Below are 15,295 nucleotides of genomic sequence, written 5' to 3'. Positions count from 1 at the left end.
TCGAGCTGAATCCACTCATTTGTTTAAGCCACTCTTGAGTTCCTTGTAAACAATGCATCGTCGCCAGTTGGCTGTGTGTTTTTCGCCACAGTTGCTGCATAACTTAATTGAACTGTCGTTTTTATTCTTAGGACAGTTTAGAGTACTGTTGGCATCGCTGCAAACGACGCAGATAGACTTTAGGGTGCAGTACGCTTTGGTGTGGCCATATTCTTGGCAGTTGGTGCATTGCACAGGTTGCCTGCGCTTGTGTGGCTCTTCTACGGTTATTCTTCGGTGCAGTAAATACTGTAGCTTATATATAGGATGTACTTCGTTTTTGTTGTTTTACTGACTCGATGGCTCCAATTCTACTTTAAAGAGTGGCTGCGGCACTTTGTTACTGTTGAGAATGTTGATCACCGTTTTGGCGTTGAAGTTCTTCTCCTTTAATGCCACGATAATTTCGGATGAGGTCACTGATGACTCTATTCCTTTAATGACAACCTGCAATCCTTTGGCACTTTTCAGCTGGTAGGTATAGTAACTCTTCCCAGCTTCGTCCAGTTACTTGGTCACTGATCGGTGCCTAGACTCATCCTGAGTCTGCACTTTCGTTTCTTGTATATTGCCCTTAGTAAGAGGTATAACATGGAACTTGTTTTCTCCGATAATTGCAGCTAGTTTGTTAACCAGCGCACGTTTTCTCACTTATATATTATTGGTGGCGGCTTTATCTTCTTCTGCCCCTGCTCCTGCACTCATTCAATAGTGCAAACCTATTTAATCTTGAGTCATTGGAGGTGTTGGCGCGATTTATTTTCGGCTGATTACCATCCTGCTTGTGTTGTGGGCTTAGCTCTTGATTTATTTGGATGTATCGATCCAGCCCTGTTTGACAAAGTTTTTTGATTTGTTTTGGCTCTTGTCCGCTTCCGCTTTCAAGAGTCGGTGTGAGTGCTCTTGCTTTCGTTGTTGTTAGTACAGCGGAATTGTACACCGCTGTCGGTATTGAGCATAGAGTTAATGTGGGTGCTATTGCAGTTGTTGTTGCAGTTGTTGTTGTTAAAGGTGCAGTTGCAGTAGATATCGTGATTGCTGTACTGGTAGCTAAAGAACTTGTCACCGTTTGGAATAGGGAGAGCTTGAGAGAGACGCTCTCAGTGCGTTCGGGTTTATTTCGTGCAGTCATAAGCATTGGTGAGCAAGACACGATCGTTTGCATTCTGCAGGTGCTGGGTTATTGACCGGGTGGATGATTTGGCACTCGCGAGCGTCAGACACGACGGTGAAGTATGCATTGTTCCGGTGCAAAGAGAGTCGTCGCTAGTCTTGCTCTTTTTGCCGCTGAGCGCGCAATTCGCGTTGGCTCATTTTAGAACGATCGATTTATTCGTTGTCTATTTGTTTTTTAGTTTTACTTTATTAGTCCACATACGGAAAATTTTATAGTATAGCAGTTTAACATTGCCATTAGCGTCTCTTTCGCTTTCGATTTATTTATTTATTTATATTATGTTATTAACTATTTGCTTCACTAAATCAAGTGAGTTTGTACGGAGCTCGATGAAAACACGTCTCAAGTTGACGGGAGCCAACTACCTGAGTACCTTGTTGTCCTCGCAAATTTGTCGGAACGCGGTTGCTGGCTGTTGATTTAAGCTAGGACGGAGCGCTGGTAATATGGCGGAGACATAGTACTCCGGTCACGCTAAAGGATTGTGGACGATAACGCATTATAGAGACCGTAGAGTTACCTTGATCAGCTAGAGTGACTATCTATGGGTTATCCCCAGCTTATACTAATAAGTTGCTGTATTTAGTGTGGCCAGCAGTTAAGCGTTCAATTCCATATTATCCGATTGCGGGCATGAAATATATTTAAACTATGTTTGTCATTGAGTCTTTCTGATTGTTCTCAGTTGAATGTCGTATTTCTAGAGTCCTACAGTACAGTATGGCCTGAATAATAATGTGTTGTTTAACCGAAAAGCGTCGGACAACACAAACACAACAGAACCAAAATCGGTAATGTGATGTGATCCTCCTGCCTCTCAAACTATTATGAATATACAAGCGATCCGTAAAAAGATCGTGCTCATCAATATCTGTTCATCTCACGAAAATAATTTTTGCGAAATTTGGAATTCAACGCTTTTTCTGCATCGTATATATTTTAAAAGTTTCTAAGAAAAACAAGTTTACTTTTGGAAGGTTAGAACACTAAGTTTTAAGGACCAAAAGTACCCTAGTACTTCTGTAGCACTTTGTTGACCGAATCATTTTTAAAAATCCATTAATTTCACCGATGGCACACCAAATAATATCCAATAGCTGTGAATTTTAATGACTTCTAAGAGCTTTTAAAGATATAGCTAAATGCATAGTTTACGTACACTTCAACAATAACTGGAAAAGCAGCATCCCGTAACTCCTCTCTCCAGCTGGGTGGAAGTAGTAATTGAACTTGAGCTCGACCTCCATGCGGTAATGGCACTTCGAAAGATCGCTGGGTCGGTAAAGCTAGCTTCTGTAGCCTTTCTGTATAAAATGGCCTTGTATCATACAAAATTTTGACTAAACTATGAGTGGTCTGCATATGTACTCCAGATACAGGTAGTCCTGGACCTTGGCATTCCAAAATGTAAAACTCAATTCCATAGTTAGTGGCAACACCTAATGATGGTGTTATAAAGGCTTCAAAATGTGTGCAGTTTGTATAATAGTATCGACTACTCCAAAGATCATCACCCAAATCACATGTTATGCACTGTGGTTCAACTCTGTTAATAAAAATAAATAAATATATATTTGAGCACATGATCCACAAATTTTTTACTTTCTTATATCATCATGTATTGGATCTTGAACTGAATACAAGTGCCGCTGTCCAGGCTTTTTATCTTGCGTAGCCATAAAATATACCTTGTGGTTTATTGTATCCCAACACAAAATTTTGGTCACCTGAAACAGACGTTAAATAGTTTTATTATTATCATAGCGGAATAGTCAAAGAGATTTCCGTTAAACTGGCCAAAATTTGAAAATAATAAAATATATTTATTAAACAAGAGAGAACTCTAGAGGCGAGTTCCTCGGTTCTTAGATACCCGTTACACAGCTGACAACATTCTTTTTGGCATATCAATGGAAAATTGGCAGAAAATTATTAATACCTAAAATTATGAAGAATAAAACATTCAAAGTTCATGGAACTCTAAAAACGCTTTATTTATGGTTTTTCCGTGAAAACTATATCAGTTCGCATATCTATTCGAGTTCGCATGTGCTCAAAGCCTAAAGTCGTCTTTCCTACGACAAGACGAAGATGCAGTTTGTCTGAGCATACTCTGATTCTCATTTTCTTCCCCCATGTGGTGAATGTGGTGGTATTAAACTCCTTTTAAGTCCGTCGTTAGGCAAGGACTGTGCAACGGTGTGTTTATGGTGCTGCGACTGGAAAAGGTCAAGCATTTCATCTAAAACGCGTTTCGCACCCACAAAATTTGGGAGCATTTCCCTCGATGTGCCATAAAATCACGAAGACATCCTAGACATCCAAGACATCTGTGCTGAAATCACATGTATACCTGATGTGACAAGGCAGACAAACAGGCATTTGTATCCCTTTGATTTACGGTGGTTGCACCTTCTTCTTTCCTTTCATACAATAGGAGAAAATGTAAGAAATTGGAAACGGCTTCGAGGCGACTTGTTGGCCAATAATGAGTTGCGCTCCTCATTAAAGTAACCCTGTGCCTGTCGAAGACAAATAATTCGAGTGCTGTGAATTTCATCAAAGTTCAAAGCGTAAGACGTACTCTTGAATATGATTTTCTGAAAGGGAAGAACAGAACCTTGAGAATTTCAACTTAACATAAAACCTTTACGGCCCGCCCAGCCACGATGGGCCCGTCCACCAAAGGTCAAAATTGAGCATGCCAGTTGCGAGCATGCCCCGTGACACGCAGTTGGCAGGATTTTCCTTGGTGTTGACATGATGCCATGCTTTGGTGAATCTTAAAATTCACCACTTTTGGGTCAAAGAAGCGTGCCACGTCAGAAAGTACCTGCTGTTTTGTGCTATTGTCATTTGATGTAGGGAAAATTCATTAAGATAAAGTGTCATCTTCTGGATACCAATGAATGCAAAGAATCTTTGATGACGAAGCATTACCCTTGCCTTGGCCGTCCTCATAGGCTTTGTCAATTTCCGTGAGTACGCCATCTACATAAAACTCTCCTTGAATAAATTTGCAGCTGTAGGAAACTCGTGTTTATGGTCGTGAGCTAGCTGATTAAGTAACCTTACTGCTAAGAAAGGTGCGCTAGATGTTTATGCATGTGTATATCTTCCCTCCATATGATACGCTGATAGTCGCAATGATAGTCAGCCACTCGGATTTGTAGATACATTTTTAAGAATATCTACAGAAAACACAAACTTGTACATTCTGAAACGTATACAAATAGTAAACATAGAGCTTTAATTTGTGTCCTTAAATGAACCGTCAAAGACTACCCTAAGTTTTTTTGGGCTTCCGGTCAATTTTTTCGGGCGATAGCTTTCGCATGTGGCGAATATTCAAATATTCAAGATTCAAATATAACATACTGTGCTTGTAGATCTACGCCCACTCTAACCCCGAACGGCCCAAAACTGCCGCGCCCCCACTTTTGAAAAATGTTTTGATATTTGATATCGATTTGAAAAAAACTTTTTGCCACGCCAACTTTTAAGGCCACAAACCGCCCAAAACTGCCGATAAAGGACGAAAAGAGTTGGGTCAAATGGGACTCCAGCTTCGATAATGTTGGACAGGTACGATTTAAGAAATCTATCAGTGAACTCAGGCAAGTGTGTTTTAATTTTGGACATGAGACACGGTTGAGCTAGACGCGGTCAAGTGCTTTAGATATATCGAGGAATATCGAGCTGAAATATTCTCTATGATCGAAGGATGTGCGAATTTATGATATTAATCTGTTAGCTAGCTTGAAAGTTCCATGTTTTTCTTTGAAACCGAATTGATGGGCTGAGAGACTGCTGTTAGCTTCCACGCTTTATACCATGAGCGAAATAGAAATCAGTTTTCAAATAATTTAGACAGGCATGATAATAAACTTATTGGTCCCATTCCTGGGCTTCGGTATAATAATAGATTTTTTCCATTGGGAGTTGGGTGGTAGCTGAGACTTACGATTTCATGGGAAAGTTGGCAGATGACTTCAACAGCGCAGTACAGAATTTCCATTATCAATTTTGTAGCTATTAAGTCACTACCTGGTTGTGTTTAGCTACCTGACTTTTGTGATATCGTACAGCCGATATGATGTTGGCCTTTGGTTTCGTAGTAAATGTGCTGAAGAGCATAGACATTTGTAGCAGGGTTTGGCTGGAAGACGATGAGATGCAAGACAAATGTTTCGGTTCTCTCTTTGTCGCTGCGGGACCAGCATCCTGAAGAATTTCGTGTCGGGGTGATGGTTTCAATCGGAGAGCTTAGATTTGGGTGAGGGATGATTTGTACTAGATGACGAGAGTTTTTCCATATATTTCAGTTGTGCATATTTGGCATCTTGTTTCAGAGCGGTTGGCTTCAGTAAGGCGTTCCTTTGAAAATGGCGATATGCTGGTTTGTCTCTTTTTTAGAACCAGCAGTTGAATTTGCAGGTTGGTTTCCGCTCCTTAATTTCGATATCCTTCCGTTTTATTGTTGAAATCCTGGTTGCTGTGACGAGCAACTCTTCTATAGCGGAGGTAGAGCAGTCGAGGTCCGCTTCGATATTAAGCAGGGGACTAAGCTCAATGTGGGTGTGAGTTTCATTTCTGTATTTTATCCAGTTGGGGTTATGTGATTTCAATATGATCTGTAATTTCTGGACTTTGAAGATGGATTATCAACAGTGGCGTGGGGGTTGATGAGAGATCCGGTAGGGACTCGACTGTATACAGATCGAGTGGGATGTTTATTGTCACCGCGAAATCAATTGGATCTGGGATCTTTCTGGGTCTGCTGGCCAATATGTGGGGCAACAGGGAGAAACATAGTCTTTTATTTCTCAATTTTATATGTGAGTTGGAGTCACGAGGCGTGTGTTTGGCGTGTGTTATATAAATCCATGAATTGACCTTCAGAGATAGTGGAGCTAGGTGTGCAGTTACCGTTTCCTTACTGCAATATAGTGGAATTAGCTTGAAAGTAACTTATTGCAAACCTTTGGCGAAAGTGCTGTTTGACTAATTAATATGCCGGTTCCGCCATGGGCTTTTCCGTCCGGATGATTTGTGCGGTAGAAGGCATAAACCCTTATGTGGTAGTTATATCCCGCTGTGTATCTCCATTTAGGAATATTTTAAGATTATGCCGTGAAATGCCGCTGGCATTCCCCGTGGATATACGTAGGTTAGACATTTATTATTTGGACTGTTGTGCTACAAGCAACCATAATATGATTTATGTATGTGGTCAGGTTCGATTCCTTTTAGAACAACTTGCATTCCCTTGCTGCTTCTTAGTTGATAGGTTCGAAAGTGTTCTTCGGATTTCGTTTGAACATTGGTTTTGTGGATGTTTCCTTTAATAAGGGGAACCACATGGATATTTTCGTCCTCCACAAGCGCAAGAATTTTGTAGTCCAGGTCGTTCGAGCTTTTTTCTTCTATATTAATAGGTGGAGGCTTTGATTTTTTTGGGTCTCTTGCCCAAGCTTTGCTTAGTTGTTTATATACTTGGAGTTTTCTCTAGTTCAATCCACTTTTATTAATAGATTATAAATATACTAATATATATCGCGGAGCTCAGACAAAAGCACGAAATAATAGGAACAAGCTGAACTTCTGTATGGCGATAAGTTTTGATAGTCGGTATCATGACTCAGTAATAAACCAAATTTATAGAAGTTATCCCTCCTTCTTCCACGAAAAGGTAGAAAATCAAATTAAAGAAAGTATAAACTAGGCAATATCAAAAAACCCAAATCCAAAAAAATCCCAAAATTAGTGGTATGTAATTGTACCCAAAATACATGGTTGCATTGGGCATACCCATATTTCAAATGGGTTTTTATTAATGAGTACTCAACGAAATAACTATCAATGATCAATGATATCCGCTTTCATAAAAAAAACCAAAATTGTACAACATTAGATCTGACATTAGAACTATTGAAGTAACTGCATTCTCCGCTAGAAAGGGTCATTATGACTATCCTAGATACCCCGTTGGTCTAAAAAACGCACCCGTTACATTTGTTGTCCCGAATGACCGTTGAACAGAACGGGTCCCGTCGCCAGCGATTGAAATCTTATTCTCATATTAAATAATACCAACAACATTATTCGGAACATATCGATACGAAACATACATACGTCGCTTGGGACTTATCGACATGTTTTAACAGAAGTAGTATTTGTCGTCTTTCACTTCGTGGTATACGAACAATTACCACATAACTCAGATATTCCTTGTAATTAACCACTAGACTTGGTAACAAGATGATAATGTGGCAGCAGTTTTCGCCTACGAATATTACAAGCCATATTTGGGTAGTACAAGAACATACCAGGCTGTAGGAATCATCATCATCAGCTAGAATAAGCTGCGCATATGCGAAACAAACTCCAATCGAGGTAACAGCAATTGAGGACAGCAAATGGTCACTATGCGTCATGGAGAACTCGCCTAATGACATTTTATAATGAGATCGATAAAAGCTAACCCTCCCTTATTAGTAAGACATTGTTCGCTAACATATACTGCCTGCTTCAAACTGTTTTGTGTCCGGTTTAAAAATATCGGTCCGACATGTAGGCCTCTCAGCCGCGCCCAGTGACTTGCTATCCGCATTGGCTGTGACTCAACGGGCAACATATGTAAGAAATTAATGACTGCTGTCCCTAAAGTAAGCCAAGATTTAAACGTTGGATTTGATTTTATTAAAGATTTGTACAGCTTGGGCAGTGTTTCGCGCAGCTGAGAACACAACATTTAAAGCAGTGTTTCTGGTTATTTATTTGCTGATATTAAAGATATATTATTATTAATACAATTTTTTTAAATAATCTTCTTGGTTTATTGTAATTTATTTAACAGCGAAAGGGTCAAACCAGAGCGAGATCTCTGAGATCTAAAATGTCTAAGAGACAAACTCTCCGAAAACCCTGTACAATTTCGTGGTGAAGTTAATAGTCCGGTATTGGTTACTCGGCTAAACTTCTTTTCAGATTCACCAGAAATTAGGAACACCTAATTTGAAATCAATTGTGATGACCCCCATGACCCCTAAAGCTCGTTTTGTTTTGATTTTGTGTTAGCTATTTTCGAGAAATGAAGTGATTTCAAGAAATGTAGCAATTTCAAAAGGGAGTGATAATGAGCAACTTAACTGCAGAGCGAGCCGCAGAAAGCTAAGCCAAAGGTGAGAGAGAGCGTGTGAGGGGCGAGCTTATATGTCTTCAAATTTGGCATGTTTACAAATTTTGGAATTGCTGTCGGGTGAGCGACCTATTGGTAGCGTGGCCTCCATAGAATCCTTAAGAGGTAGCAGACCCCGATTATTCTCTGCTCCCTTCGCGGATTCTGCTACGATCCTTCGACACGATGATTGAGTTACGATCATTAAAATTCAACGAAATACCTAGCAGGATATTTTCTCAAGGAGGTGCATCTCGCCTAACGAATGGTCAAGGCAAGCGAGCGAGATGGCTAATCCAATCCTTTAGCGTACTAAAGAAACTCCACTTCTTTGTTAATGCCGTATGTGCCCATCAGCTATTGCTCCCTTGCCATCTGAGCGTCTGCAACCTCCAGAAACACCCAGCCTAATTGATTCTATCGAAGTAGGGGCAACCAAAGACACTAAATGACAGTAATGCTTTCTTATTACGGTTTTATGTAAATAATGAATATTATACATATATGTATATTACACATAATTAATTATAAACATAGATATAAATATGTAAACGGTAGCTAATTCGAGCGGCGATTTTAACAAACGAATTAAAAAAAACTTTAAAATTATTGTTGTCAGGGCGTGAATTTTTAATTATTATTTTATTTCATCATATTACTACGAAATTGGACAAAACTCCAAATATGTAAACTCGTTTCTTGGATCAGAATTGATTTCGGTCCGAAAATCGTATTCTAGCACAACACGCACACATATACGCGTTCTCGTTTCTTGTTTTTACGCACACAAGCAAGCAAATTCTATTTTTAGATTTCTCACGCTCTCAGCTTAAACGAGCGGACAAAGGGCAATTTTGGCCGTCACCAAAAAAGTGGCTGCATAGTGCCAAACCAATGTATGTCCGTTACGCATCTTGTTATTCTAGTGTTTTTGGGGCAACCCTGGCAAAAGCTTAACTTGATCGACGCACAGCAGCTCGTATAAGAGACTGGCGCTAAGCAGTAAATTTACGCGTTGAAAATAGTGCAAATCAAGGTCTTCGAAAGCACGGCTGAAATTCAATAATATTTGAGGCAATAACAGCAGTGATGTCGGTCAAGAAGTTAGATTTTTTCCTCGATTCCTCGATTTTTTGAAAGTTTCGCTATGTATATATTCGCAGTTTATATTTAATTAAAGTCGTTTTGTTGCAATAGTAAAGTAGTGTAAAAAATAAAACACGAAGGGTCATATAAATATATGACCTCATTACAATTGTAATGCCCTCCCCGTGGTTTTCCCTGGGTACCGATTATTACACATATTACATACATATAATTAAATATTAACATAAATATAAATATGTAGCTAATTCGATTTTTAATTATTATTTTATTTCATCCCATTGCTGTGAAAAATCTCAAAATATGTAAATTCGTTTCTTGGATCAGAATTGATTTCGTACATAATCACGTTCTCGTCTATTGTTTTTACTCACACAAGCAAACAAATTCTATTTTTAGATTTAAAACGCTCTCAGCTTAAGCGAGCGGACAAAGGGCAATTTTGGACGTCACCGAAAAAGTGGCTGCAAAGTGCAAAGCCAATGTATGGCTGTTACGCATCTTGTTATCTAGTGTCTTTGGTTCTACGGCATGATGTGAGCCAGAGGCAAAAGTTTCTCCTAGCTGTGATATTTCTTGTGGTGAAGGAAAGGTCCACTTTCTCATGCGAAGGAGAGTGTTGTGATTAAGTTGCACAGACTGAGTGTTTTTGCTTCGTTAAACCGATTAGCTGGGATAAGGTTATCTAGGATCTGACTATTATATCTTTAATTGCAGAGGGCACATATCGAAGGGTTGGGACTATTGGCAAGAAAAGCGGACCTACACAAATCAGTTCCAACATCACATGAGGGAATATGAGCGCAAAAAATTATTATTATTAACACTTTAGTAATTCAGTCGTTATAAAACCCTGGAGTCCCTTTCAGTTCCAGTGCTTCTTTTATATTTTTTCATATTTTTATTTGTGTTCACAAAAATTATGAAAGTAACAATTTTTATAAATCTTAATTATATACAATATTTGATAGTCTTTTGAACTGTTTTCTGAAGAAATACTGACCGAATGGCCCGCGTTAGATATTTCTGGAATTCAAACATAGATTTAATTATTGTCAGACCAGCATGAAATAAAGAGCACATTGTTATTTTAATTTCTGTATCTCTTTATTGTACGAACTGCACATGCTCGCTTTCATCTATCATAGGTACACATACAAAGCCACGTACCACAAAGCTACAAAGAGAGTGAAAATAGGCTGCAATGAGCATTTCATCTTCTCCCTATCCTATTCTCTGCTATGCAAGCAACGTGTCTTTTGCACACATATGTTTTTGAATGACATGACACTTATGACAGATCTTATGTTCTGTTTTCTTTGGATATTTTCGTTTCCGATATACCAGAGTTCTCCTGATATTGTTCTCAGTTTGAGTGATTGAGCAAATTGCATGATATCAATGTTAGTACTGCTGGCACGTCCCCATAGTTCGGAGCCGTAAGTCCAAATTGGTTTTAATACGGAATTATAAACAAGGACCCTGAAGTTCAGGCACAGCGCTGACCAAGTGTTGATAAGCCAATTGAGACTTCTATCCTTAAGCTTAAAAAGTCTTTTGGCTTCGATGTGCTTGCTTCAGGTGAGCCTTTGGTCGATGGATCGTCGGCAATCGTAAAAGTCGTTAGAAGAATGCATATGTCTGCTGTATAAAGGACGTACGAAGTGGGTCCAAGAACGCACGCTTTAAAGTAGTGACACGATTTCAGGAGTTTGTGGGTGGTCATTTGTTTACGAGGTATGACATTGCAGTTTGTATTCGCGCCATAGTTGCAAGGCTGGCTTGTATGAGATTTATTTCAAATGAATAAACGTTTTAATCGAAGCGTAATAAACGTTGGCCCGCATGGCCGTTGAAGAGAACGTGGTGCGTCGTCGCCGATTGAAATCTTATTCTCTTCTTATTAAATAATACCAACCGTATTGACCATTGAGAACTTATCGATACGACCTAATATAAGTAAAATATATCGTATGGGACTTATCGACATGGTTTGACACAAGTAGTATTTGTTATCTTTCATTTGGTGGTATATGAACAAATACCATATACCAAATACCAATACCTTGTAATGTACCACTAGACTTGGTAAGGTCCTTACCAGTTTTTGGCGGCAAACAAGATGATAATGGGGCTTGGGGCTTACGAAATCTACAAGTAATATATGGGCAGCTCAAGAACATACCAGGATGTGGAAATCATACGTAACAAAGTAATAGGTTCCGCGGGGTAATGCTTTCGTCGCATAAAACAGTTATCGATTTTGATTTTGTCACTATGCGCCAGGGAAAACTTGCCCTAATGACTTTCTTTGACTTTGTTGGCGTACATATACTACCGCTATTTTGGATAATAGATCCCGGGAGGATGCTTCGAACTACTTTGTGACCGGTTTAAAAATATCAATCCGACATGTTGTCGCATTGGCAGAGTTTTGCAATAAACGAGTTTGGTTCATTGCAAGCTTTATCAAAAACTTGAAACTTAAATCTTACATTTCAGAAAACACACCACAAGTTTATAATCACAACAACTCGCAGGGTGCTTTCCAAAAAAACCAACACAATAATGTACAGGGTACTAGTAATCAAGTTGGGGTTCTCAATTTTCTAAATAATAAGCAAACAAGGCAAACGAGTCAATCAATCCTGCTTAAAACCTAGTCCTTGAACCAATAGACGTCGATGCTACATCACCCTCTAAATTCAGGAGCGAACAGACAACTTGTAGGCGTAAACGTTTGAGCCATACGACCCAGGGGAAGTCAAATGACCAAGAGTTTAGAAAAAGGGAATACTTTGAAGCAGCAACAATCAAGGCGGATAACACGTCCGATTCCGAATGTTATCGTACATAACTCGTAAGATAGCGGAGCGGGAAACTAGTCCAATGTTAGAAATTAAAAATTATATAAAACCTCTAAATGAATTCAAACACCTCAAACCAGTGGAACCACCATTAGAAGTCACAATAATCCATGGTCCTACAAAAATATAACTTCAGTATCTGATCCATTTATTCTATGTTAATTCATAACTGTGTTGTTGTGCTATAAGTGCTGAAAAAGTCAGTGCAAAAATCTGACAAATCTAAAAATCTAACAAGAACGGTCCGCATAACGGAGAGCCCGTTTATTTAAAAATTTATCCATATATGATATGATATTATGGGTTTCGACGATTTTGTCAATACTGAGGTTAAACAATTTCAAGCAGGCTTAATAATAAGGCCTACTGTAAGGCGACCGTTACAATAGCCAACTCGGGTCGGAGTTTGGTTTAGCGGATTTTCTTAGAGAACAAACGACTTAATCATTTTCTCTGAGAGTCACGTTAATGATATAAAAACGGTTCTAAAAACTCTGTGCGATGCATGAGAGCGTCTGTAAAAAAAATTTTAAAGAAAAAGTAGAGTATTTGAAATTCATAGTGTCTCGAGTGGAAATAAAAACATGACCTGAAAAGGTGAAGGCTATAAAAGAATTTGAACCTTCATCCTTTTGGTCATTCCTGGGATTGGATAGCTTTTATGGATGTCTTATAAAGGGGTTTGCTAGCATCGCCATACCTCTAACGAACATTATAAAATGGGTGAACGGGTTGATGGTGCAATCAACTCCACGAATGTCAAGCTAAAACTGACCAATGAACAAGAAAAATTAAGACTGCATTTGACTTCAGCACTGAGGTTTCTGGAAGCGGCCTATCACGTTAGGCGGCACCGAGATGGCAACAAACAGTATGGGCACTTAGAAATCTCCGAAATTACGTATATGTCGGTTAGAAGTTAAGCATTGGATAAAAGTCAGAATCCCAAGCTTTAAACATATAAAGCGTTTGTTGATTAACATAACGCACAAGTATTATACAAGCCTGGAACAAAAAACCAAGTAGCCAACGCCTGCACTGTGGAATCAACAGAAAAATTGGTTTAGAAATATAAAAAGTTATTGAGCAAGTATCCTTTTTAAATCAATATCAAGTTAATCAAGTCACTAAAAGAGTTATTAAAAATAGATGTAAATGTAAATGCAATCCACTGCGAGCTACCTATACTCGCCTTCATTCAGCTCGATCTAGGCGATGATTTCCCACAACTAACCATTAACGTAACAAATATTACCGAACAAAGGTTAGTCATAGCCACGAAACACAATAAAGCCCTTAAAGTAAGACAGGAAAATATAAAGCATGTCCATCGTGACTACTTTTACCCCACAATGTGTTGTAAGATAGCGTCAAAAATATCTGCAAAATATCTCACCCAGTTCAGGAAACCATAGCAGAAACACTAATTCCAGGTTATACATGAAATATAATCCACATAATTATATATTTTCAGCCGATCAACATTATATTTAAATTTGTTATATTTGTATTCGTAATTATATTTTAATTTTACTAACATAAAACAGGAGATTAATACTAACCTGCTGGATATGCGAACGCGAAATTTCATAATTTTTTTGGGATATTGATATTGGGGAATAAAATGAAGTAAAATCACCCCTCTTAGAACAATTTTTTAATTTTTTAATTTTACACCCCAATATCTATCGATATGATAGATAAATTATGAGTCTTAAAATAAATTAGGAGTCTTAAAACTCCCCACAAATCCGTGTGCAGGAGAGCTGGAAGACGACAGGAATGCGAGACGGACTAGGGCTACCGTGCGTACTAACAAATGTGAATAATGAATAATAGAACTAAGAAAGAAAATAATGAAGCACAAATATAAAATAAAAAAGTCGTAAACAGAAAAAAATCCAATTTAAATATTTTTGGGCGCGCGCGCCAACAACTACGGTCACACTGGACAAAGCAAGCTGTCCACGCTAATCCAGGAGGTGCCACGCAGGAGACGGGCAAACTAAGCCCAGTCGGGGCCTCAATAAAGCGGGCGACTGCCGGGTATGAGGCATTCCGCACCGACAGCGATCCAATGAGGTCACCTGCTCAGTTGCACACATATACTAGTCAGCAGGAAAGTCATCTTTTTGATCAGTGGATAAGGTTCTGGTAATATATCGACTCGGACCCCCGAGTCGTTTCTTTCTTCCTTGTGGTGGACCTTAAACGGGTTCCCAAGTGATCTCTCTTTTGCGTGTGACGGACCTTTAACGGTTTCTCAAGTGAGCTCTCTCTCTTTTCGACTAATGTGTATCTGAAAAAAAAAACAAGTCAACAGAATACGCGAACAAGTTCGGATTGAACACTTCAGGAATAAGTGAGAAACTAAGACGATTGTTAGCTGCGTTTGCAAATAGATCACACAGAGGCAGTAAAGCGGCGGATCGCGGAATTTGCAATAAGACTAAGTACATGAGCCCTGCAGCAAAAACAGCATAACAGGTACAGAACGACAGATCACCGAGATGGAAGGAGAAAAAGAAAGGAATGCCGACAAAAGAATGTTCATAGATTATCGGTTATTGCACGTCAAAACAGATACAGGTAGATCGTAAGTAGAACTAGCAAGTAATGCCCGAAGTTAACATGTCCGAGGTTGCAAAATAATCCGAGCTGCATTAGTAGGTATAGGTGCCGGAAAGCATCCATCCTAGCACAGTGCCTTGTGCTACCAGTCGCCCGTTCTTGCTTGGCAAGACACCTGGTTGCATCAGGTGGTTGGAATGAGAGTGGCCTTTCGTACCCCTCATCGCCAACTCCCAGAATAGGAAGGCCCATGGCATCGGCTAATACTCCGACAATGCGCCTTCGGGTAGAGCACACATGTGGCCCGCCAATGGAAGCGTTTAGCCCCGATGTCGAACCGTAGATAAGCAGTGGGCC

At 39.3% G+C, this 15,295-nt stretch overlaps 1 protein-coding gene across 6 annotated transcripts in view; it reads right to left on the bottom strand.

Annotated features, from left to right (window-relative positions):
* The window catches only part of LOC117137015 (dipeptidyl peptidase 4), a 128,009-nt gene that overhangs the window by 13,605 nt on the left and 99,109 nt on the right, over positions 1–15,295 (bottom strand). For 5 of the 6 annotated variants that reach the window (XM_033298207.1, XM_033298209.1, XM_033298210.1 and 2 more), the window contains 2 exons: positions 2,819–2,943; positions 2,376–2,762 (listed from right to left, as the gene is read on the bottom strand). The exons of the other annotated variant lie outside the window; for it this stretch is intronic. In XM_033298207.1, coding sequence (XP_033154098.1) covers positions 2,376–2,762; positions 2,819–2,943 — 512 coding nt within the window. The remainder of the gene's footprint in view (positions 1–2,375; positions 2,763–2,818; positions 2,944–15,295) is intronic. 6 annotated transcript variants of the gene reach the window in all.

This window comes from Drosophila mauritiana, chromosome 2R (assembly GCF_004382145.1).
Source record: "Drosophila mauritiana strain mau12 chromosome 2R, ASM438214v1, whole genome shotgun sequence".
In the NCBI taxonomy this organism is placed as follows: domain Eukaryota; kingdom Metazoa; phylum Arthropoda; class Insecta; order Diptera; family Drosophilidae; genus Drosophila; species Drosophila mauritiana.
This window is presented reverse-complemented; position numbering and strand designations above follow the sequence as displayed.